At 35.6% G+C, this 25,428-nt stretch overlaps 2 protein-coding genes, 1 long non-coding RNA gene and 1 pseudogene across 3 annotated transcripts in view; 2 read left to right on the forward strand and 2 right to left on the reverse strand.

The window, feature by feature from the left end:
- On the reverse strand, window positions 1-8,207 carry LOC113753832 (rab escort protein 1-like). Its single transcript, XM_027298091.1, has 11 exons — window positions 8,054-8,207; window positions 7,692-7,842; window positions 3,350-4,181; window positions 2,846-2,971; window positions 2,186-2,285; window positions 1,785-1,823; window positions 1,429-1,672; window positions 1,277-1,352; window positions 795-996; window positions 512-592; window positions 1-366 (listed from the first exon to the last, which is right to left on the reverse strand). Exons 3-11 carry the CDS (start codon window positions 4,159-4,161, stop codon window positions 268-270), a joined length of 1,779 nt encoding a protein of 592 aa, XP_027153892.1. The 5' UTR covers window positions 4,162-4,181; window positions 7,692-7,842; window positions 8,054-8,207; the 3' UTR covers window positions 1-267.
- LOC113752207 lies at window positions 8,085-12,284 on the forward strand (annotated as a pseudogene).
- A 1,158-nt stretch (window positions 12,285-13,442) lies between these two features.
- LOC113754116 lies at window positions 13,443-14,622 on the reverse strand. The gene is made up of 2 exons (XR_003465130.1): window positions 14,547-14,622; window positions 13,443-13,801 (listed from the first exon to the last, which is right to left on the reverse strand). It is a non-coding gene; the product is annotated as an uncharacterized LOC113754116 (long non-coding RNA).
- A 5,919-nt stretch (window positions 14,623-20,541) lies between these two features.
- Window positions 20,542-25,428, forward strand: part of LOC113754376 (L-arabinokinase-like) — a 29,150-nt gene continuing 24,263 nt past the window's right edge. Inside the window, exons 1-9 of the mRNA XM_027298776.1 lie at window positions 20,542-20,885; window positions 22,371-22,478; window positions 22,592-22,660; window positions 22,778-22,861; window positions 23,379-23,455; window positions 23,558-23,624; window positions 24,725-24,782; window positions 24,905-24,972; window positions 25,055-25,117. Of these exons, the coding sequence (XP_027154577.1) occupies window positions 20,796-20,885; window positions 22,371-22,478; window positions 22,592-22,660; window positions 22,778-22,861; window positions 23,379-23,455; window positions 23,558-23,624; window positions 24,725-24,782; window positions 24,905-24,972; window positions 25,055-25,117 (684 nt within the window). The 5' untranslated portion in view covers window positions 20,542-20,795. The remainder of the gene's footprint in view (window positions 20,886-22,370; window positions 22,479-22,591; window positions 22,661-22,777; window positions 22,862-23,378; window positions 23,456-23,557; window positions 23,625-24,724; window positions 24,783-24,904; window positions 24,973-25,054; window positions 25,118-25,428) is intronic.

Consider the following 25,428-nt stretch of genomic DNA (forward strand, 5'->3'; position numbering starts at 1 on the left):
AAAAAAAAAAGCTTGTGATGAATAAAAGTTGATACAGAAGGATTTCTCCCCAAGTATACCTGCCACTCATATTCATACTATCACAAGATTTCTTCGCAGTTTCAACGATGTGTCTCAATTGGTTTCTAGCAAAATATGCATGAAGCACAAAATTTATCAAAACCGCCCCTTAACTTAGTAGCAGCATACTAGCATCTATATCCTATATGACAAAAACAGAGAATTATTCAAAATCCCAGCACTTTCAGCTTAAAGATGTCAGGAGTTTTAACCCTCAGACAAGCATGCACCATTCTCTACGACCTCATTCCACCATGGCATTTTCTTCGGGAAGAATTCATCATCTGGATACATCTTCTGAAACAGCTGCCACAAATAGCAGAAGGGCCTTCCCTCAGTATACATATGTTACTATGCTACAGATCCAAATCAAATCTCCAAGTTCCAGGACAGAAGAATAAAAAAAAGATTAAACAGATCTCGTTCTGAAAATAATTGCAGCATCATTTACCTTTAATGCTGCATCTACAACATGGCTATATTGCAGATTCCCATCAGGCATAGGGGTTGAACTGACACAATCAAATCCACCCTACACGTACCAAGATTTCGGAGCCATCAGCCAAAAACAAAACGAATGCACATTTCAAACCAATATTAGCTTATCCGAAGGGTAAAAATGGGAGGATGAAATGCAGAAAATACATGCAAACTAATTGTAAACATGGTGAGAATCTAGTTTATAAGAAAAGGGGTAAGATAGCAAAAGAAAAACAGAAAGCACAAAAACAAACCATAATTAGCTCTTGTATGTACAGAGTGCTCCAAAGTAAAGTCGGTTTCACTTTCACAACTGTATTCTCCCTCAGAGGATCCCTAGAATTATCCTCTGAGTTACCAGAAACAGAAGTTGAAAACAAAGCTTCTATTGCTGCATTTATTGATCTCTTCCCTTGAACAACATCGCCACATATAGTTGATAGATAGACGACGAACCTGCACAAGAAGGGAAAACATCAGAGGATGGCACGTTCAGCTCCACATAAGGAATTTCAAGTTCAAAAAGCATGATTACTGTGATTTATAAATTGCACTAAAATATTGTTCAGAATGGCTCACATCTTTAGCAACTAAGAAAGAGTTAATTGAAAAGTATTTCATCGTCTCTTATCTTTGAATCACAAAAATAAGCATGTCTGGCACAAATTCTTTCCTAGCACATAGAATCTACCAAAATGTACTGGCATTCCACGTTATCTTTTGACAGGTAACTTACATGCCAGAGGGACAAGCCCGCACATTACTGCTCAATTGGAAGATGCGGACTGATGTCATCTGGTCAGGGCATAAAGCTAGAGAGTGAAAGTCAGCTAATAAAGTAGTCTAAATCAAATACAAGAAAAGAATTATGTTGTATTCGGAACTTACATTTAGGGGTATAGAACACCAGACAATTTGCTACATCCGGTTTAAAGGAATTATCTGTGATGCAAATTCCCCTGACCACCTTCTCTCTGGCATCTTGTTGGACAAAATCATAATAAACATCTTGTGGAGAAACTGAGGGAGTAGTCAACCCTGGTGGGATCACAAATGTGGGGGCAAGGATAAGATGATGGCTGAATAATTCTTGTCCCGTAACCAGCTTAACACCCTTATAATTCCCAACATCCTGCAAAATGTGCAAAGTGATACATACAAACTCATAGATTTCTCATCAGCAGCTATGCTGGGTGTAGAAGAGGAATGGCATAAAAAAGAAAGCAAAAAAAATTCAACCAAACCTTGTCAACAAGCAGACCAACCACAGGCATTTGAGTAATCTGCATGGAGAAATTAGTAAAATTAAGGAATGCTTATGACTCAACAAAAAGAACAAGAGAATCAGTGGCATGACTCATACATCAACCCATCACTCATCAGCAGTCAGGTCAAGGAAAAAGAGAGTAGGAATAAAGCAGCAGTGACACCCACAGGTTATTTTAGAGAGAGATGTTGCTCCTTTTAATGTTTCTTCCACCCCTTTTCTACCTTGACAATGGCAGCTAATTAAAACCCAAGTCCAAAAGCTTAATGTAACTAGTAATTGTCAATGCCCCATGATGAATAAAATGAGCAGCCCAGAATAAATAAACGTTTGAGTTGTCCAAATGTTAGACCATATGCTTTATGATTAAATACTCACCGAAATGCCACCCATGATAGCAGCACGACGGCAAAAGAAATGTGCCAGTTCTCCTTGTCCATAAATAGGATATAGCATAGCACCAGTTGCACCACGGAACCTATAAAAGTTGATAGAGTAATGCCCTTGAGCATGAAATTTCAAAACTGGAAAAAGAACTGAATGTATTCATATCTTTACTTCTTTACAAGAAAAATGAACAAAGAACTACAACGAAGTACAAGGAGAAACACCTTTGCTTCAACCCAGTAATCTATAAACACAACAATGGTGGCATTATAGCCAAATTGACTATGATGCAGGTTATAAAATCAATGACACAAATCATACAACTAATGAATCCCAGATGGGCTCTAATAAGACAAGCAAGAGTTTTAAGAGATCATAAAAAAAATATTAAACCTGGGGAGTTGTGATCATTTTGGACTGGACAACATACAGAGTAGCACAGGACAGAATTAAAATAATCCTGAGCGTAAGAACATTTACTCCCCTCAACTGCCAAATGTTGTCTGCGTGTTTTACTCGCTGTTGAGAATCAAATTAATGTTGATAATTCCCAATCTCTCTACCTCACACAAACTTAAGAATCGATGAATCTGTACATAACAACATTGGATGTGGTTCTCAAATGAAACAAACATGATAGAAGACGAAAACCTGCCGACGGATTTATGATAAAGCATTAAACGATCAATCCCCACTTTTGTCTTGACAATGTCCTTTTTGCAAGCTTCCACATTGTCCTGTTCATAATCTGCCATCGTAATCGCATATAAAATGATCCTAGACAGACAGGCAAAAAATATATCAAAAGTCAAAAATATGCTGAAATGCAACTAAACTCCAAGTAAATGCATCCTTAAGAAAAGAGAAGTTACAAGTATTACACTAGTTGATCAAAACATGTCAGAATTTGAGAATTTACTTTCACTTCGGGTATAGTAAACAGAGTCATAATTCAGGCAGTATTCACTCATAGTATTAGGCTAAAATTTAAGCCAATAAGAAGCCAATCGGAAAGAAGAGAAGGTAAAACCGTCCCATTCTATATCAAACCACAAAAGAGAAGTTAAAAAATAAACCCAACACAGTAAAAATTCATATAAGTTCAGAAACAGAGAAATCATGGGTAAATGGAAGAAATAATGGTTATCTACTTACGATGTTAGCTTGGGAGACAAGCGAATTTTGCAAGTCAAAAACTCCACAAATGGAGTCTCTAAATCCTCTGGGGTGATTTTCATGCAACTATTATTTTCGTCGTCCTCCTCGTTACTAGTCGTGGTACTAGATTTAGAATTGGAATGATAATGGGCCTGAAGCAGCTTGAAGAACCTCATTAACTGATTCTTCTCCTTCAAGCTCAAGCTTCTATCTCTGAATATGGCGTTACGTGAACCCGGCACACTATTCCACAAAAGCCCCCCACCTTTGCCTTTTCGGCATTCATCATAAATACAATAGCTGGTGTCCACGCTCATGAAACTCATGCAGTTCTGAACATCCACATCCACAATCAAATCCACCATGGGATCCGCGCAGAATAGAACCCTAGGCCCCGCTAAATCAAGGTTAAATTCTTTTTGCAGTGAATCATCCAAAACTTTTTCAGGGGAGTACACGTGGACCTCCACGGAAGAGTAGAGAGGGCGAGTGCTGAGGGGCAGAATGTTGAATGAGGAGTCGGTTGTTTGGTCGGTTGGTGAATCGACCGTACGAAAATCAGTATAATCATGATCAGAAGTGGTAGCAGAATGGAGATGGAGGAAAGAGATGAGGTCTTTGGGTGAAAGGGAAGCGAAGGGGCTATGGTAGTAAGGGTCAGGATTGATTTGAAGTACGGTCTTTCCGGCTGAAGCTGCAGCGGCGGCGATGATGGACTCCGGAAGTCCGGTGCCCACCACAATTAGATCAAAACTGGTGGGTTCGATTCGGGGCGGCCCTTCATCCTCCTCAGCCGCCATGTATGTCATCAACTCACCCGCTCTTTCGCCTACGGGGCAATGTTTTAAAACTCGGACCGTCAATTGAACCGGTGAAGTGAAAGGGTCAAGGTTCAATCGGTCGGACCGGTTCAACCCCGGTTCAATAAATAAATATATATATACACACACATATACACACACACCTATGCACATAATTAATACATAGCTAATTATGAATATTCAACAAATAAATTAATACATAGCCAAGGAGGATGGGAAATTTTGTATCAAATTTCTCAAATAACAAGAAGACATCCAATGGCACCTTAACAAAAGATAATCCTAGTTTTGTAATAATTGCCAAAACTAAAATATACACCTAGTGATGCACGGCTATGAAACATTAGTGCTACTAGTGATTCGGGACACATTATAGTGGATCAATTGTAAATTTAAAATGATTTGATGCATTGCAATAATTTTAGTAGAATCAATGATGCTTAAGACTATTCGTCCTTCTTTAATTCCATGATGATTTGAAGTCAACATCCGTGAACTTTTTCCACTTGTGACCATGAAACTTTCTATCTAAAATGGTACAAATCCTTACTCGATCCATCACTGTAATAAAGAAACAAGTATGCAAAATTTATGAAGACTTGCGGCTTTATCATTGTGGAATTTCAGGAAACATACGTCTACTGGAGTTCATGTGCATATGAGGTTTTTTTTTTGACTTTCATTCACAAAAGCCTATTCAAAAACATTTTGTGCAGAAACTCGCACTTTCTCTTGGCCAGCAGTCTCCATAGTAAGATAATAGATTAACCTATTGATTCACCTTTGCTACAATCTTCGAGCCAGGCAACAAAGGCAACTAACGAGTAAAAAAACAAAACAAAACAAAAATTACAGGACAAACAGACTGATGAGCTTATCTAATTTGAGGACAAACCAAAAAAAATACCTTATCTAATTTGAGGACAAACCAGATCTTTTGTTTTTCAACTTTTTTTTACTTTACCAAGTTAGTCTATGAAATGGAGGAATAGCAAAAATATAATCTAATCATTTAGGCTGCTGCTGCAATGACAAGTCAATAAAGATCATATGCCCAACAAACAAATTGTATAATTAGAGGCTCCCCCAAGACATTGAACGTACGCATGCAAATTTCATTACCGAATATCAGGAAGTATCGTAAACCAATTCATAGTGAAAAAAGAAGATAGATCCTTTCAGTTTCTTCATAGTCCTGCTAATTTCGAACCAAAATGACGCAACAAAAAATTTACCAATCAGCTGTGCAACTCTGGAGCAGGAAAATTACAAACATATACAAAAATTTATTCACACTATCTTATCTTTCAAGCAACAACTTAAAATGAAATAGGATTTTACGGCATCATCATTCTTCTTCAATTATGACGCTACTACAATTCCCTTCCAACAAAAGTTCCAACTGAACTAGTAACCAAAAGAAGATAACAGTACAGTTCAATCAGCTATTACAGAATCAGATCTACCACCTGCAACTGGACCAATCTACAACTACAAAACTCATAACTGCAGTGCAAGAATTATAACTAATAATCAAAACCCACAAAAATTCACAGAATATCAATCCAGAAATTCACATATTGCCTCTGATCTTCCTATAGCAAGGCAAAACATGAAACTGCAAGCATCAAAATTCAATCTTTTTCCCAAAAACAGCAACCACAAAGGGCCGAGGGGACGGTTCCTAAAACCCAGCAATCAACAAAGAAAGATTAAAAAAAAGGGAAAAAGATAAACGAACCCGGTAATAGCTTGAATTCCAGAGTTTTTTGGCTTAGAATCGATGCGGTGAGTAGAAAAACTTCATGCTTCCTTTTTGCTGATTGCTATGGATCAAGATTGGAGTTTGGACTTTGGACTTTGGAGAAGGATTAGGATTAAGCCATTAAGGGGAGAAGGAATTAGAGACGGCAATTTTAGGAAGCAGGAAGACCGAAGAGTGAAGATTGAAGGCTAGGTTTAGATAATTTCGGTAAATTCCACAATGATAAAGCTGCAAGTCTTCATAAATTTTGCATACTTGTTTCTTTATTACAGTGATGGATCGAGTAAGGATTTGTACCATTTTAGATAGAAAGTTTCATGGTCACAAGTGGAAAAAGTTCACGGATGTTGACTTCAAATCATCATGGAATTAAAGAAGGAGTACGATTACTTGAACAGAAATTCGCAACAGAAATCCAACTGCCGCCCAAAACCATGACGCCAATAAGATTACTTGTTTGGGTAATAAACATTTAATTCACGTAGCAGTAGACTATTAGTAGTAGACTATTAGTACTGTACCAGAAAAAGCTAGAGTGATGCAGGGGTCTCAATTGCAGAGTGATGCAGGTTATACCAATAGCAGTTAATGTTCTTCTTAAATGTGGGCGAGCCAAAGAAAAATAAGAGTATAAAAGAGGAAACAGGCCTGGAACTTATTGTAATATACATCCATCCATCCATTAACCAGGTTTTGTTACTTAGTTGGAACTTAAGGCTAAGCTAGACTTAGTTCGATACTTATCCATCCATTAACCAGGTTTTGTTACTTAGTTGGACAGATTCTGATAAACTTAGCTCTAAAGTGGAAATGAGTGAAAGTTTAACACTGTAGGGGCACATAATCCTTGTTTGCTTGTGACACAGAATACTGCTAATTAATATTGTGCTGAAAATGACTTTGGCGAATTCTCATAAACTTTCAAAGTTTTGTCTTAAGAAGGTTAAAACTTCCTTAGAAACCTATGACAAGCAGCTATGATGCAATCAGTCAACCAAATCAAAAGGGCAGACAATTATATTATTGAAATGCTCAACGGAATTGCAAAAATTCTCTGCATCCAAGCAATGCAGAGCTAAAAACACCATAGGATCATGCCTGTTGAAATAGCAAAATCCATTTTCTTTCAAAATCTGATTTATGGGATCATGCCTATGAACTGCTAGCAACGTACATACATAAAAATAAAACAGGTAACACAGGGACAGAGAAGTTGGTTGGTGGATTGTGGCTGGGGTTAGAGGTGGAAGGATGGACTGGAGACTGTAGTTGGTAAATTAGAAACACAGCAGACAGAAGTGTCTTGGAATCTCATGACTTGGGAAGCTGCCCTGCTTGTGTTTCATTTCGTTTGAGGAAAGATTTCAGTATATTAAGACAAAAGTGTTTCCACGGTTATATTCCCTTTTCAATCAAGCAGCTACGGCAAGAATCAGCCCGTGGCTTCACAAACTCAATGAATTCACTAAAACTTTTACAAACGGTCTCACCAGATTGTAAGAAAAGCACTACCCTACCCTACCCTATCCGGATTCTGATTCCAAGAATCATAAAACCCCCAAAACTCAGCAGCCAAATTAATTCATTAGCATCAATCAAATCAGATTTAACCCTAATCAGGTAAGAACAAACTAAAACAAAAGCAACCCACAAAAATTCATTCAAATGCAACTTCAAGAATCTACACCAGTAATTCTAGACAATTTCTCAAAGGAAAAGGGAGGGGAAAAAAACTAATAAGAGACCATCATACCTCTGGAAATACTTATGGAGTCTTCACCCTTGTTGGAAATGCTATTGTAGGAACGAGAATGAGATTGTGCTTAGGCCGTCAAACAAGCTAGTGAGGCTGCATAAGCAAACGCATCCACAATGGCGGGCACAGCTCACAAACAAAAAGCAGACTGAAGAGAGAGAGAGGGGGAGATGGTTAACGGCCGCAATGGCTAAGTCTAGTTCCGATGACCAGAGAAATGGACCACAGAAACTCACACTCACACAAACGCATCCACACATGACTTGAGCCGTTGATATTGGCAGCTTTTAAAGGAAAAAAATGAGAGAGAGAAAGAGAGAGAGAGAGACAGAGAGAGAGAGAGAGAGATCATCTGTTACCTCCGAAATTGGGTCTTTGCCGGAGTTGGAGATGCCGCTGCGAAGAAGGGATTTGTTCGCTGATGAGATGTCGCCGGAGGATTTTATCGATGGTATCGCTGGAGGCTTTTATTTGCCGGAGCTGAGGAGATGTCGCTGCGAAGAAGAAGACGGCTTTTTTAGAATGGAAAATAAGTGAAGTTATTTTCCTTCCGTGGTTGTAACTTCTTTTATGTCAGAAATTATTTTCCCAAATTAACTGACAACCAAACAACCGAAAATATGGAAAATGTTTTCTTGGAAAAGATTTTCCTTCCAAACAAACAGACCCTGAAAACATTTTCCAAGGGAAAATATTTTACTCCCAACCAAACAGACCCCTTCAATTTTATCAAAAAATTGAAAAATCGCGGTTCACGATTCGATTCGGATTTAACAGTTTGTACAATTTTTTACGGGTTTGACCGGTTTTTGGACCAAGTCAACACAAGTTATGAACCGGATCGGACACATGACCGGTTCACGGTTCGATCGGTTGAACCAGCCGATTTGGTTCGGATTTCAAAACATTGCTACGGGGTTGGTGAGTTTGATAATTTCTGGCGGGTAATGTTAATCGATTAATTGAGTACTACAGCTACAGTAGAAATTGTTTTCTCGTGCATCAAAGCGAGTAAACGTGTATTTCTCTACCGAGTGAAGAAACTTAAAATGCTCATGCTCGTTTGTCAAATGAATTTTTTAGATGTTTATATAAAATTTTACCGTAACTTATTATAGAAATTGTAGATAAATTTTTTAAAATATGTAAACATTTAGATGTTTTGAAATGTATAGTTTAAAAATTTTGAGAAGTTTTTTGAGATTATTGTAATTAAATTGTTAAAAATTTTATAGCAGATAAACTCGATTAAAAACTTATTTGCCAAATAGGCCCTTTGTCTGGTTCTTGAATTTTTAAAATCTGTTTGGATTGTTTTTTTTTTTTTTTTGGAGTTTTTGTAGAAAGATGTGCTGTTGAAAAGTGTGCTCATAAACATGTAATAATTTTTAAAATTTTTTCTCTTTTCTTTTGGTGGTGACCTTAAGAGAGTCGACACTATTTTCTCATCACAGTTTCACTCCAACTATGATTATATTTCCCACTAAAATTAACAACTCATTTAGATAACTCTTTCTTTGATCCCTTCAAAGAATGAAGTGTAACTCGAGAATTTTTCAAAGAATCACCAATTAAAAAAAAAAAAAAGAATTAACTTCAATTCAAATATTTTAATAAAATCCTGGTATATTAGTGCTGGTATGATCACATGTAGATAATTAGTTCTCAAAAACTTGTTATTCTCATCTAATTTTCAACCGGCTAATTTTTGGATACATCTATGACGCATCTAGGGAAGGCAACATAGTCCAGTCCAAAGTGTAATGATTAAAAATGGGATTGACAGTATTAGCCTTTAGGAATTTTTATTTTTTCTTTTTTTCTTTTTTGGGTGAGAATTAATTAGAGCTTGGAACTAATAATGCTGTTAGGTTGCATCTCTATACCATATTATGCTCTTATATTAATACCAACAAATTTTATCTAGGCTCAAACCAACCATACAGCAAGTGGAGCAGTTAGTGTTTGATCAATAAAAATACTCCACATTACTCGTATTAGTCATATATATATATTAAAACATTAGTTAAATCTGTTATTCTACTCTCTTACGAAACATTCGATCATGCTTGTTTGATTAGAATGCTAACAGCTATGCTAGAAGATTCACATTAATTATCTTTAGTTTGTTACACGATGGACTTTATGTCAAAAATCAGAGCTTTATACATTTGGTGACTATAATCTTCCGGAGGAGTCACCCGGAGGAGTGAATTTTGAGGAAGAACAAGTAATTTTGTGTGTGATTGGCAATACATAATCAGAATATATACAGCGTTGACTCGCGAGGGTGCTGATGGGATGGGACACGATTTTGTTTTCTGCTGACATCCTAAAAAGATAAGATAAAAGTAACTACAAAAGCCGAAATAGTTATTCTAATTGTACATTTGAGAACATCAACACTTTCGATGAATGATGAGCCAACACTCATCATTCATCAGAAATTCGAGTCAATCTTTATAGTTTGCTTCCCTTTCTTGGCCGGTTCTTACAGAGGTAAAAAGATCATTTGAGAAGATACAGAATGTTGGATAGTTGAAACTTGAATCCCAAGACTTTGACTAAATAATACACTTTACAAAATATCATCATTACATTCATGGAAGTATATACTATATAGCTAGCAGTCTAGCACTTTGCTCATACCAGTAGAGTCCATGATGGCCACTGAATTCAATAGATTTGCTTTCTTGATTCCCTACTTCCAGGTTCTTTGCTTGGCCAATGCAGTTTCTTTTCAGATAACTCGGTTTACTCCTGATTTAAGCGCCATACTCTATGGAGGAGATGCAATAGCTTCAGTTGGAGAAATTGAATTCAACAATGTTGATTATCTTTATCAGGTTGGTCAATCTATCTATTTAGAGCCTATTCCTATCTGGGATTCACACTGAGGGAAAGTAGCTGACTTCACTACTCATTTCTCCTTCCATCATTGACACTCAAAATCGTACCCCTTATGGCCAGGGGCTTGCTTTCTTTCTTTCTCCTGTTGATTTTCAAATCCCACCAAACTCGGGCGGTGGATTTCTAGGATTGTTTAATACCAGCACAAGTGATTCCTCCGACAACCAGATAGTTTCAGTTGAATTTGATTCGTTTGCAAATCCAGAATGGGATCCTCCTTTTGAACATGTTAGTATCAACAATAATTCAATTACTTCCTCTATAACCACGTCCTAGAATGCCAGCTTGCGCAAGGGAGACCCTGCTGATGCTTGGATTATCTACAATTCTTCTACGGAAAATCTGAGTGTTTTCTGGAGTTATGGATCAAGTCCTGACTCTAGTATTTCTTATCAGATAAATTTGAAGGAGATTCTTCCTCAATGGGCTGCAGTTGGATTTTCAGCTGCCACAGGTCCGTATGTTGAAAGACATACACTTGAATCATGGGAGTTTAGCTCGAACCTCGATATAGCAAAGACACGTGGGAGTAAAGCAAAGAAAATTGGATTAGTTGCAGACTTAACAACAGCTGGAGCAATCTTGATTGTGGGTGGATTAATAGTAATTGAAGCTTTAAGGAGAAACAAACAATCTGCTATGGCCAATTTGGAAATGGCTGCCAACTCGACAACTTCTACCAATGATGATTTAGAAAGGGGGGCCAGGAGCAAAAAAGTTTTCTTATGAAGATCTTGCTTCAGCTACTAATAATTTCTCCAACGAGAGAAAGTTGGGTGAGGGAGGATTTGGAAAGGTTTACAAAGGTCAACTAGTTGATTTGAATATTGCAGTGGCTGTGAAGAAGTTCTCAAGGAGTTCTAAGCAGGGGAAAAAACAATAAGTAACTGAAGTGAAGATCATAAGTAGTTTGAGGCATCGAAATCTTGTCCAGCTTATCGGCTGGTGCCATGATGAAGGTGAGTTCTTGCTTGTCTATGAATTCTTGTCAAATGGAAGCCTAGATACTCATCTATTTGGCAGGAACAATGTTCTTGGTTGGAGTCAGAGATACAAAATAGCACTCGGGTTGGCATCTGCTTTGTTGTATCTTCATGAAGAGTGGGGACAATGTGTGATACACAGGGACATCAAATCAAGCAATGTAATGCTAGATTCAAGTTGTAGTGCCAAACTTGGAGATTTTGGCTTGGCTAGACTTATGGACCATGAACTAGGACCACGATCGACAGGTTTGGCCGGAACATTTGGCTACTTAGCCCCTGAGCTTGTAAGCACTGGCAGGCCTAGCAAGGAGTCCGATGTATATAGCTTTGGGGTGGTCGCTTTAGAAATTGGTAGTGGAAGGAAGTCTTCAACCGATCCAATGTCGACTCACGAAAAATCTGAAACAGGACTCCTGGAATGGGTTTGGGACTTGTATGGATCGGGGAAAGTTTCATCAGCTGTGGATGGGAGGTTAAACAATGATTTTGATCTCAAACAAGTCGAGTGTTTGTTGATATCAGGCCTGTGGTGTGCTCATCCGAACAGCAGTCTTAGGCGCCATCCATAAAACAAACAATTCAAGTCCTCAATTTTGAGGCAACACTTCCTAAGCTTCCAACCAAAATGCTATTGTTAACACTTCCTAAGCTATTGTTAGATTCACAATCAGACACTGTAGTTACTACAATTTGACATATCATTGTCCTCGAATATATTTACATGGACAGACTTTGTTGACGGGAATATTCGAAAACTGGTCCTTATTACTTTACAAAGTTTTTGAAAAAAAATTTTTTTTTTTTAAGTATCACCACGTTAACATAGATTTGGGTATGCGACAGAGTTAAGAGTTTCATCAAATTGAAGGGTGGAGCATTTAAATTGTGCATTATACACATATTCAAAAACAACACTAAACAGTGGATTTTTTGGAGTTGAGGAGGAATTATTGCAAATAGATCGGTGGGATCTGCAAAAAAAGTATTGATCGAGTGGTGAGTGGCTAATTCTTTCCGTAGGGCAAAAATAAGAGGGATGCTTAAAATCAGCTGGCGTGTGGTCTGAAATCAAAGCTTTGAGACTTGTTAAACCATGGCTTGACGAGAAGCTATCTATGACATGGCTCCTGTCATGTGTGGATGCTTCTCCTTCCTGCAAAGTATACAAAAACTTCCTCGCTCCTTGCTGCCGTATGCGGATGGGGGCCTCATAAATTCCATTTCAAAAGATGATCCAAGGACAAACTTGTGGGAAATGGAACTTGTGAAGCCCCATCCACCGAGTGAAGGGAAACTTGTCTGTGCTTGAAAAATGTTTCTCTTTGTTTGTAACTTCAATACTTGATAGTTTGGGAATTGAGATTCAAAGAGCAAAGACGAGAAAACAATACAGATAGCCCGTATGCAAACCTGATTCCTGGAGATATTTTCTGTAGGCTCGTTCATTCATGGAGAAAAGGTAACAGGGTAGCCGATGGATTAGCTAAAAAAGAAGTCTAAGGGAGTGGCCAGGACTGAAGATTTTGCAGAACCCCTTGGAGAGATTAGGAGCTTTCTGTATGCGGATATGATTGGGATTTGTGACTCCAGGCTGGTAAATAGCTAATGGGATTTTAAGCCCTCCAATGTACCCCCAAAAAAAAAGAAGGGAAAATTTACTTGTTTGGGAGTTTTAAGTGCAAAGGAAAGAATGGAAAGTGGAAGGAAATGGAGGGGCAGACTGGCTAAGAAACTTTTCTTCCAAAAATTGTGGGAAAAAAAAGGGAAGTAAAGTTCCACTTAACCTTCATAGATTTTTTCAAAATGCCAACTTTACCCATAAAATGTTAAACAATAAACTCATATTACAATGTGTTCAAAATCATTTTTTTTTCTTTCATAAACTCCCGATCAATTTGAGAAGAAAATCACATCTTTTCTCTTCTTTACTTTCATAACTCCAAGTAGAATACTATTTGCTTCAACCAAGTTACAACATCAAAGGACAACTCTGCATAGAACACCCAAGGACCCGAGATGGGAGAACAAAGTGCTAATACAAAATCACCACCACTAAGCCTTGACAGAATTCTTCAATTGAAACATCTTCAGATACTTCAGCAGGATTTACCTGGGACATGGTCAAAATGCTGAGATGAATTTCTGGATCTTTGACTGTGCCCTTTCTTTCTCTTCAGGACCTTCCAGGTCACCAACATTGTCGTGATATTCCTGTTTCCAAACACAGTTAATGCAAATCTATGGCAGCCTGCCAATATTATTGGGCTTTGTACTCTAGAGAAACATAAACAAGATATTAATATATTTCTTTTTATGCAAAAACAAAGTTTCTGAAACCAGCCACTAACCAAGAACCTTAACACCTGATAGTGCCTAAAAGTTTAAACCTTCTGTTACACACATCCACTCCTTGGCATTTCCCGCATCGTTACCTCCCATTTATGGTATTCAATACAGTCTATTTTCAACAACTTACTAGAAAAAACAGAATTTCGTGATAATATTTCATATCAAACAAATGTTTTAGCAAATGAACAAAGAAAATACAATTTACATCATCTGTTGAAGAAAAGTTATTCAACAAACGTAAAATTTCAACAAACATAAGATACCACATTGTGCAAGTGGGTGCAAACACCATCTGGATGTTAATTCTATTGATAACAGACACTTGCACCAAATATAAGATAACTGCCAAACTTTTCGTCAGCATACAAGTCTATGAACTTCATGCTTATACATGGGACTCTATGAATTTTTTTCCTCAGTGTCTAGTACTTCAAAAGCTGACAAGTCTCAATGCTCTTGTCATGTTCCATCCAAGTTTGTACAAGTCTTCACATGCAGAAACACACCCTCTAACTTGCAGATCAACCATATCAAATCCATGCAGTAAATCTTGGAATAGGTAAAATAATGAGTAAACTGGCTACAAAAGTAGCTCAAAAGTGAATACCTGAAGTACGTCCTTGACATCCTACCTAGAGAGCTTATTCTGCTTCAATAATAGTTCGATTCTCGCTCTCATCTGATGATGCCTACATTACAACAATAAATCATCGGGAAAGCATGAGATTAAAGACACCAGATACAACTAGTGGCTTATTGAGCCTTATTGAGTCGAACTGAATTGAGTTTTCGAGCTGTTCATTCTATTTAACAGCACTAACAGTGATAAGTTTTTCATATACAATACTATAGTATAATATTTTAAAAACACCCTCAAAAACACTTATTCAATTAGTGGATAAGTACACCATTAAGTTGTTAACAAGAGATTGATGGATATCTCTTAATAATTAGTCTTTTTTACTTATTAATATTGACTTACTATTGGCATATTAATTACAATTCTAGTTATGCATTTTGGTCAGTCATTCCAAATAATTTTAACTAACCAAAATGAAAAACTGAAAAATGTATATTTTACGTATTTTTAGTGTATTTTATTAGTTAGTTTTGATATGTTTAAACTACTTTTGTAGCTACTTAACTAGGATTCTAGTGAAAATATGCATTTTATAGTTTAAGTGGTAAAAATTGCATTTCTATGGATTTTAATGGTAAAAATTTCATGTTTTTGTAGGTTTAATGATTCAAATATCAAGTAGAGGGAATTGATAAGATAATTGGATGATTGATGATGGTTTGAAATAATAAAAAGAAAATATGAAATGCAAAAGAGGAAATGCAATTAAGAATAAAAGGAAGCAAGTTTCATAGTTTTGACACTTTATAGTATTTTGGCTATATATTGATTATAAGCATTGGATTGAGGTGATTCTTGTACCATTTTGAAACTAAGAGATAGATGTACATTTTGTATGAAGATATCGATCCAGTTTAGTCATTTTCCTAGTCAAAAATTTGAAATAAAAAAGTACAACTCCGCTGTCAAAAGCTGAAACAGAGTTTTGACTAGTCAAGAATATTTTGGTCATTTATCGGATCACAGAGCTCTAAATGGGAAGATTCTTGAGGATTGGAAAACTATCTTAAAGGGCTACAACTTTCATGTTTTGTACAAGAGCTAGTTCAGCATCCATCAGTAAGAAAATATCAGTTGAAATTAGACAAAAAACATAGCTAGTATGAATTCTACCCAGAAAGTGCAAATCTACAGAAGCAATACATGGGTAGACAATACGCGACCTAAGGTCACATTTTTGAGGTCGCGTATTCTCCAATTTCAGCTGCAACTTGCTCTACAACTTGTGTTATATTCACACAAGTTTTTTGACCCATTTGTTGCAAGAATTTTGGTGGAAAGAAACCAAGACAGCTGCCAAAGAAGCTTTACAACTCAAATCTAGCTTGTTTATGGTTTCAAGAGGAATCTTAACATGATTTAACACTTTGTCTTTTGCATGGAATTCCTCTATAAATAGCAGCCCTTGGAGGATACTTTCACAACTTTGGAAGGTTAGAGGAACTTACAAAAAATGTAGTCTTCACTAGAATTTCCTTGGTTCATGAGTTAGGGTAGCATAGTATAGGTAGTGTAGTTTATTCTTCTTGTATTTGTAGTTAGATTTGGATGAAAAATTGAGGAACAAAGATAGAGAGTTAGAGCTTATGTGACAAGGTTGATTTCTCTCCTATCACTTTCTCTTTTATATTTAAGTTTATGTTTGACTATAATACAAGTTTGGATCTTATTTTCATGTTTAGTTAAAGTTTATGCCTAGAGTTATGGATGAACTTTCTATATCTTGTTTGTGATGTTTACTTAGTTATTTGGTGATATTATTTTGAACAAGTTATTTATCACTTTTGCTTTTCTAATCATGATTAACTGGCCATTAATTGTGATAATCTTAAGGTGTTAAGTTTACAATGAGAATTGATATTTAATACTAGTTCAAGGAAGTGATAAATCTAGGGAGTACATTCACGAGAGTAGAGGTGTACCTATGTGGCTTTGGTGACTTGTTTCATGTAATTTTAGAGAGAGTAGGTATGATTTAGTTACAAGTATCACTACGAGAGTAAGTTTCACATATATTAGAAAATTGCGCCATAACTAGCCAAGATAATAGCATTTTCTTAACCGGTAATGTCATTTGTAAGAATAGTAAGGAATTCCATACTTCTAAGAGTTTTCTATTGTATTTGTATTACTTTTATAGTGTAGATTTAATTTCTTATACTTGTAATAGTCTAAATAATAAAGGAGTTCGAAAAACACCGATAATTGATAATTTTCTTTATGGGATCGACCCTTAATACTCTATATTCGCTTTCGACTCGTATACTTGCGAAAAATCATGTGTGGGGTATTTATGAATTTATAAATATAAAATTTGACTGTGGATGAACTAATTGTTATATGTATACCTGTGTTCGTAAAAACAAATAACACTTTGGTGGACATGTACAATACTTTGATTTGTCTCTTTTATTTATTAATCTTGAGTTACTATTTGCAAATTAGTTAAGATTATAATTATGCTATTTTGGCCCGTCACATTTTGGCTAGTCACTCCAAATATTTTTAACTAATCAAAACTAGGAAGAGCTAATACTTTGGTGGATATGTACAATGCTTTGAAGTAATCATCCTAATTGGATAATCTAGGAACAACTAATACCTTGGTAGACATGTACAATGCTTTCAAGTTATCATCTTAATTAGATAATCTAGCTTGCCAATCTTACCTATTGATAGTATGCTATTATTGAAAGCCTACCTAAACTCTAAAGAGGAAATTATTATGTTCAAACAAATGTTCAAAATGATAGATGAGGATATTAGCAAACATATTATACTAGAGCAACTCAAAATTGGTTTGGAAAGAGTTGTGCTACTCTATGGTAAACAAAAATAATTTACTTGATGCAAGTTGTAAATGCAAGTCGCTCAAAAACCTCTCTCTTTAAAGTTGGGCATGTGTATCTAGAATTCTAGTTTTGTTTTTTTGAACTTTCTTTCAAAAGTAACTAACTTTAACCTAGAGGAGTGAAATATCACTGCCATTTTCATTGAGCTTTTAGAGTTATGGTAGCAAGTAAGCACATCAATGAGTCGAGTTTGGATTAAATCTCTTTGATCTAGATCCAAACCCATAGTTAGATTCAAACTCTGACCCGAATTTTTATGGGTCTTAAAAAGTACATTCAGAAACTTTTATGGGTCTAAAAATGTACATTCAAAAACTCTTATGGGTCTAAAAAGGTATATTCAAACTTGGGCCTCTCATAGGTTTGGATATTCAATGGACATTTGTGGGTATTTTTCTGAACATATTAAAATAAAAATATTTTAAAAATATATAGAGTTAACAAATAACATAAATATCATCCAATTTTTATTTTGAAATAATAAAGTTAATATTCAAGAAGTTGAACACAATATTATGAACTCAAAGAAAGAACTATTATCAACTACTTCAATTTATTTTCAAAACTTCATTTTCATTTGTTTGTTTTTACTTTTTCTCTTCTTCCTAAAAAAGTTTATACAAATTACAATGACAAGTGGGAATAGATGGTATTTTCTTAAATTAAGAACATATCCTTTAATCTAAAAGTCTTACTATATTTGATCTAATGGTCATAGAATATTAGAATATTTTATAAATTTACTGATGTGTACATACACATAGAGTTTTTAGAGTTTGAATTTGGATATAGATCATACAAAATCAGATCCTACCTAAACCATGACTGTTTTATAGGATTTGGGTTTAAATAGGGTATGGATTTGAAAAATTAAACCCAAACCCTATCGAATTATATTGGGTTTGAGTTGGATTTGGACAAAAGCCAACCTATTGACATGCCTATATATAATATCTATACTATCTATACTATATACAAAAGAAGAAGGAGGGTTTGGTGTAAAATTTTTTGTATCACTTTATATTCTTCTTAAACGAGCATTGAACGCTACCCACTTCTAACTTCCAACATATCATTCTTCCAACTAATATGTATTTCTTATTAATTTTTTAATTTATTTAATAAATCTTAAATTTTATTAGCAACTATCAATTATGATTATGAATTACTACTAAACAATTATTTGTTTATACATTTTATTTTAGTGAATTTTCTACATATTTATTATTACAATGTAAAACTAATTCTCTCGAAAATAATTTTAAATATTCTAAAAAATTTTGGCACAAATTTCTTTATTAATTGTAGTGTGTGTTCTGAACACTAGTATAAAATAAACAACACTGGGTTTGGTGTAAACTTTTTTTTGTCTTTATTAAATTTCTAACTTTACCCTCACAATCACTTAATTATACCCTTACCAATCGATTTCATGTTAACCATATTTCCAATTAATGTAATTGTAACTAATTTTCACCCATAATCACATCCAAACATTATAAGCACCAAGTTAATTAAAATTCCATTCACAAAAATTTTACAAGATGAACGTTTATTTTTTTGTTTATGAAAATTTTATACTAAATTCTTTCATGTAAAAAGTAATTGTTCCAAATTGTACGCACATCGGCTATGCTGATCACTTGTGTCATGTAATGCCTGGGACCTATTACCTTAAGGTTGGCGATACTGTCTTATAAACCTAGGTTTCTTCTTTTTTGTTATATTATTTTTTTAAGGAACCTAGGTTTCACTAAAGTTTCCTCACCGGAGTCACCACTGCCTTCACCAATGTATTCATTTAAAAAATGGGGCCTCACAATTTCTTATTTTTTTCCTTCGAGGATAGCCTCACAAGTTTTATTTCACACAAGTTGGTGTAAATTAACAATCTATTTTCAACTTACGCCAAATTGCTCTCAAATCACACTAAATAATAATAATAATAATAATCAATTTATACCTAATTGTACCTGGCCTACAAATCAAGATACACCAAATTTGTACCTGATTTACATTGAATTAAACCTCATTTATATTGAAATTCTATTGATTTATACTACAAGTCAACTTGACTTGTACGAATTTGTATGATGGCTCTGTTTGGATTGTAAATTATTTGAGATATTTTTACTGTAGTACTTTTTGTGATGTGATGTATGTGAGATAAAAAAGTAATTGAGAATGTAAAAAGGTGTATTGGAAATTGTAATGATGATGTAAGCAAATAAATTTTGACAAATAATCCTCAATCCAAACAAATTGTGAGACCCCATATTCATCTTGTTACTTTCTCCATCGAAAGTCAAACCCGCCATTTCCCTCTCTCATTATCGGCTTCTGGATTTTAAAAGTCAAACCCACCATTCCCCTCTCTCGCTATCGTCTTCTTGATTCCCACACTATTGTATCTTGAAAATTTTCCAGAAAAAAAAGTGAAAAAATACCAGAGATCCATTCCACCGCCACTGAGAATCTTCCATTCAAAAGAAAAGAAACAAAACAATTGCTCTGAAAATTTCAAAACCATTCTCCCGACAACCCCCAACTATGACAACATAAAATCATGAAACTATGGATTGGTGAAGGTATTTTTGGTTCTTGCAGCAACAACTACTATTTATCCTCTTGATCAACTCTATAGGACTAATCAAAGAACAAGCGTGATAAAAGGTAGATACACAGGTCAGCCTAGGGCGCCGCCCTAACCCGAGCGCATCCTCATTTATATTTATTTATATTAATTAATGATAGAGATGGCAGTTTGGCTGCTTTGGCATTTGGATTTATCATAGGTATATCCGGTCGGAGTTGTGTGGGGCCCAAAAACTCTTATACTTTTCCTTGAATAAGGAGGGGCGGATTTGTCTTTCTATTAAAAAATTGCTCCTCCTTTTTGATATCGCCAGGTCATATGATATGACATGGAACTCAGCTGTGGACCACTGGACAAAATCATTGGGAAAGCCATTTTCCCAAATTTGGATAAGGCCGATTTGACGACCTTCCGTAGACGACGTCAACATAGAGTGCTATATTTATTTATTTTGTAACGGACGAATCATGACGACGTTAATTATTAACTCTCTCCTGAGCTTACTTGCTACTTCAAAATTCAAATTTTGCCAGAAAAAGGGCACGTTTTCATATAAATCCCACCATTTTTGTTCATCAATTTAATGTTTTCTTCCTTTCGTATCCCATTTCTAAGCTGTTAAGATTGAAAAGAGAGAGACAGAGTGGGGCCCACTATAGCAGTGGCAAAGGCCATTGAAATTTCTTGCTATTTAAACCCCCTCCCGAATTTGTTCACTCATTTTTTGGTAATCTGAGCAAAAATTTGGAATTTATTTTTTTAGCAAAAATGGGGGTTGAAGATGGAAGGAAGCATCCTCTGGTTTTTGCTTACTATGTCACTGGTCATGGGTTCGGACATGCCACTCGTGTTGTTGAGGTAAGCCTACTCGTATGAATTCCTCCAACTCTCGTGGAAGATTGGTTTTTTTTTTTTTTGCTTTATTTTTTTTTGTGGTGAAGTATTGATTTTGAAGAAATTGGTACTGTGTGGGATTGAATTTAGATAAATTTCTGATGGTGCTCCCTTTGGATTTTTGTTTTTGGAGTTGATTGTGTATGACTTGTGCTGTGGCATCTTTCGGATAAATGTGTAGGGGAATGAAAATTTTATTGATATGTTTTTGAAGTTTTTTTTGGTGACATATATCTGAGGATTTAATCTGCAAAGTCTGAATTTTTTTGATTTCTTGGACCAACTTCTAGTTGAGAATTTTGGGAAGAAGGGGAAATTTAAGCTCTGTTTCATTGGGGCTGGTAGCCCTGTGGTTTGGAATTGGATTTACACTTAATGGTGAGACATTCATAAGCTGGAAAGTCTGAATAATAAGCCTAAAAAGAAAAATTCGGAATAGATTGTTTAACACTGTGAAATTGTTACTAATATCGGGAGAGTTGTCAAAGTGAAATGAAAAAACAGAGGGATAGATTTGGATAGCATTTTTTAAGAGTATTTGGAGCACTTTTTGGAAAGTGAAAATGGTTCTGATTGCAACTTTCAGAAATGGAAGTTTGGGAGTGCTTCAAAGCATTAGCTATAAAGAGGGCAAAATTTGTTTACATTTATTGATTTATTTATTTATTTTTTGTGTGAGGAGACCTATTTGTTTTTAAGGGCATCAACCGTCAAAATGTACTGTGCATATATCAAATATACGATGTTTTGTATGAAATGTATTTACACATGGAACTTATGCTCTGAGGGATAAATAAACAAAAATTGCACCATAGTATTCTGAAGTGTGCCATTTTTAGAAAATTTTCCTATGAGTAATTATTTTGGTGGTTGGGGGAGATTCTTAGAAATTTTTGTGAAATGCAGTCAAACATATGCATGTCTCCTGACTGTTTTAGTTGAGAATTCAAATTGTGAACAATGAGCACTTCCAGTTGTGAATGTTTGGAGGAAGGGGAAAATATAGTTACATGCCATTGGGCTAGTAGCTCAGTTGTTGGATGCCTGCTCCCTAGTGTCAGAAGTCAGAAATTTACCTCCTGCCAAAAATCAAAGAATGGTAAAAGAGTGGGCATACACGTTGACATTGTCTGATAATCTAATGTCAATAGCTGTACTGAGTTATTATCCTCAATGGACTAGAACTTGCTTATGGTCGTTGATCTGTTAATTGTCTACGCATACACATATACCTGCTTGCTACAAAGAAATAATTGAATGACCCTGTCTAATTGGTGGTAACAACTGGACGAACAATCATGAAGCGACGGAATATATGGTACTTTGCTGGATACGCTGTCATAGAAATCCCTGCTTCCCCCTTTTCTTTGGGATAAAACTGTAGAGAAATACTTCATTTATTGTGATTCACATATGGTTTGTTAATTTGCACTATATACATTGGTATAGGTTGTGCGGCATCTGATTAATGCAGGGCATGATGTTCATGTGGTCACTGGTGCACCTGATTTTGTTTTTACCACTGAAATACAGTCCCCTCGACTGTTTCTCCGCAAGGTCCTTCTTAATTAGAAAATAAGTGTTACTTTTTTGAGCTGGAGTTCAACTGTTACTTCGCTTGTTAGGTCGTGTTATGGCTTTGAATGTTATTCAATGTCCGCAATTACCAGGTTTTGTTAGATTGTGGAGCAGTTCAGGCAGATGCTTTGACAGTGGATCGGCTAGCTTCACTGGAAAAGGTATGGCAGATTATGACATGCAAGGATAATGTCAGATTTGTACAGTTATTTGTTTCATGTTTTAGCTAGGCAGAGTATCTTGTGAGCCTAATTATGTGTATTTGTTGATTGGTATAGTACTCAGAGACTGCTGTTGTGCCTCGTGATTCTATCTTGGAAACGGAGGTGGAGTGGCTGAACTCGATAAAGGCAGACTTAGTGGTAAACACTTCAAGTAATTCTTCTTCATAAATTACAAGTAGATGTTTATTGGCAATGTGAAACTCTACTGATTTTATCTTTATATCTCTCTTACATAATTTTTTGATCAGTTTTTGAGACTTCAGAAGAGAGAGAATTAATAGTGAAAGGTTATTAGACAAGAAATGTACATATGTTTCAAAATAGGTAGAAGAATTTAGTTTACTAGTTCTGCTTAAAATTTGAAGTTCAATATAGAAAAGGGCAAACTTGCAAATCATTTTCACTATTGTACTTGTTTTTATGATAATGATTTGCAAACTTGTTTAGTCCAGAAGGTGTGTACTTAGTGCTGATGGAAAGATGAATTGAAAAATGGTTTTCTTTTTTCCCTGAATTTGTTTTTCATTCCTCTGCAATTCACGAACAAGATAAATTAAGTTCTTTGATCTCTTTCTAACTGGAATTTTAAGTGCACACATGTCCTTTGATGCGGTAGAAGCTGGTTAAGCTAAATGGTATGTGCATGTTGAAATAGGTCTCAGATGTCGTACCAGTTGCTTGTCGAGCAGCAGCTAATGCAGGCATCCGTTCTGTTTGCGTTACAAACTTCAGGTAATGTGTCATTAAAAGTGTATTTTAATCTCTACTCATTTACTTTTGGATCTTATTTCATTGTAGCTAGGCTATGCTAACACGCTTAATTTCTTTCTGCAGCTGGGACTTCATCTATGCTGAGTATGTCATGGCTGCCGGGATTCATCATAGGTCAATCGTTTGGCAGGTGCTGATCTTAAACTAATTAGTACTCCCCCCCCCCACCCCGGCGCCGGGCGCCAAAAAAAGGAAAAAAGAATGTACTAGAATGGTACACTGGTTACTGTTTGCTTTAGTCAGGGATTATTGGGGGAGGGTTGGGTTGAGTGGTAAGGGGGGGAGGAATTGTAACTAGGAGCTCATGGGTTCAAGACCTCCTACTTAAAAAAAAAAGAGTCAGGGATTACAAAATAATTGAGGTCTTGCATATTAAATCTATGTAAGATCATGGAAAAAGACTATGTTAGAGAATATGGTAATTGATGATCTCAGATTTCAAATATTTGGCAACTTTTCTATGACAATCAGGCAAGAAAAAGTGGCACTATGCAATTCTTTTGATTCTCCACTTGTAATGTTGCTCATGTTCAATGATAGTGCTATACTGTTTACCTCTTGTGATTCTGTATTCGGTTATTTTTCCATATGATTTGTAGCCTTTGCCTACATGTAAACATGATGTATTTAACTAAGCCTTTTTGACTGAAATGTTAATTCTGAAAGTTTGCATATGTGTTACATGGTTATTGAGATGGTAACTGGAATTATAGAAAACAAAGTGCAAGTAAATTTATCAGGATGTCATGCAGCACCATCTGAGTTTTGAAGATAGATGAACTTATCAGAAACACACATCAATAAATACAAAGGTGTAAATGCCATAAAAGTTTTATTTCTTCAGTTTTTAACTATTATAGTGATATCAACCATTCTTCGTTGAATAGATAATGAAGTGTTGAAACTCTAGACTCAGGAGGTGGATCATGTAGTGCATTTATCAGTGACATTGAATTTGAATGTGCTTCATTTCTGGATGTATAAGAGGACAAATATTTGAAGTTTGCCACAAGTTATTTGCATGATGCTGGATAATGTGAACGTCTACAATACTCTTTACATCATGATGTCTATTACTCATCTAAAGAATCTATCCTTGTGCTTGTTGTAATATTTGTTCATTTTTCCCTTGGTGCTTCTTTAGTACTGTGGCCAGATCCCCCTCTTCTAAGTATTTTTCTTTGTCACATTTTTCAAATCTAACTTCATTTTCTCTTTGACTTCACACAGATTGCAGAAGATTACTCTCATTGTGAGTTCCTTATTCGCCTCCCAGGGTACTGCCCAAGTATGTTAATTTTTTTATATTCTTATTTTTTTTTTCATTCTCTTCTTCAAGTATATAAAAAGGATGGAAAATCTGATAGCTTCGTTTTCCTTAACTCTGAAAATGGACATGCAACATTGCAGTGCCAGCATACCGTGATGTGATTGATGTACCTTTGGTGGTGAGAAGGTTACACAAGTCTCGCAAGCAGGTTTGTGTAGGGTTTCATGTGCGGTGATCGTTATTATCCTCAGCATGCTTGTATGAATTGTTCCACAGTTTTAATAATCCAGGTCAGGGAAGAACTTGGAATTGGTGAAGATGTGAAGGTTGTTATCCTCAACTTTGGTGGGCAGGTATATGTTGACTAATTCATGCTTATGGAAAATTGTCTTTGATTAGTCTATTAGAAAGTTCACATTTTTATTTTGTTCTTAGGCTCCAGTATCTTCTTAGATTTTGGTTATTCTTTGCTTAGTCAAATGTGTTGAGATTAGATTTGTAATCCATGTAGCGTGTGGCTGTTATTTTTAAGGTTTAAGAGCCTGTTTAAGGACTCTATCTTTGATGTTTCAAACCTCTTTAGTGAGAGGTCCTCAATTCAGTAGAGTTGAGTGTCCATTAGTCACGTAACAGGAGTGTCAGTTGTACTTCTTAACAGTACTTA

The sequence above is a fragment of the Coffea eugenioides genome, chromosome 11, assembly GCF_003713205.1.
Source record: "Coffea eugenioides isolate CCC68of chromosome 11, Ceug_1.0, whole genome shotgun sequence".
Lineage (NCBI taxonomy): Eukaryota > Viridiplantae > Streptophyta > Magnoliopsida > Gentianales > Rubiaceae > Coffea > Coffea eugenioides.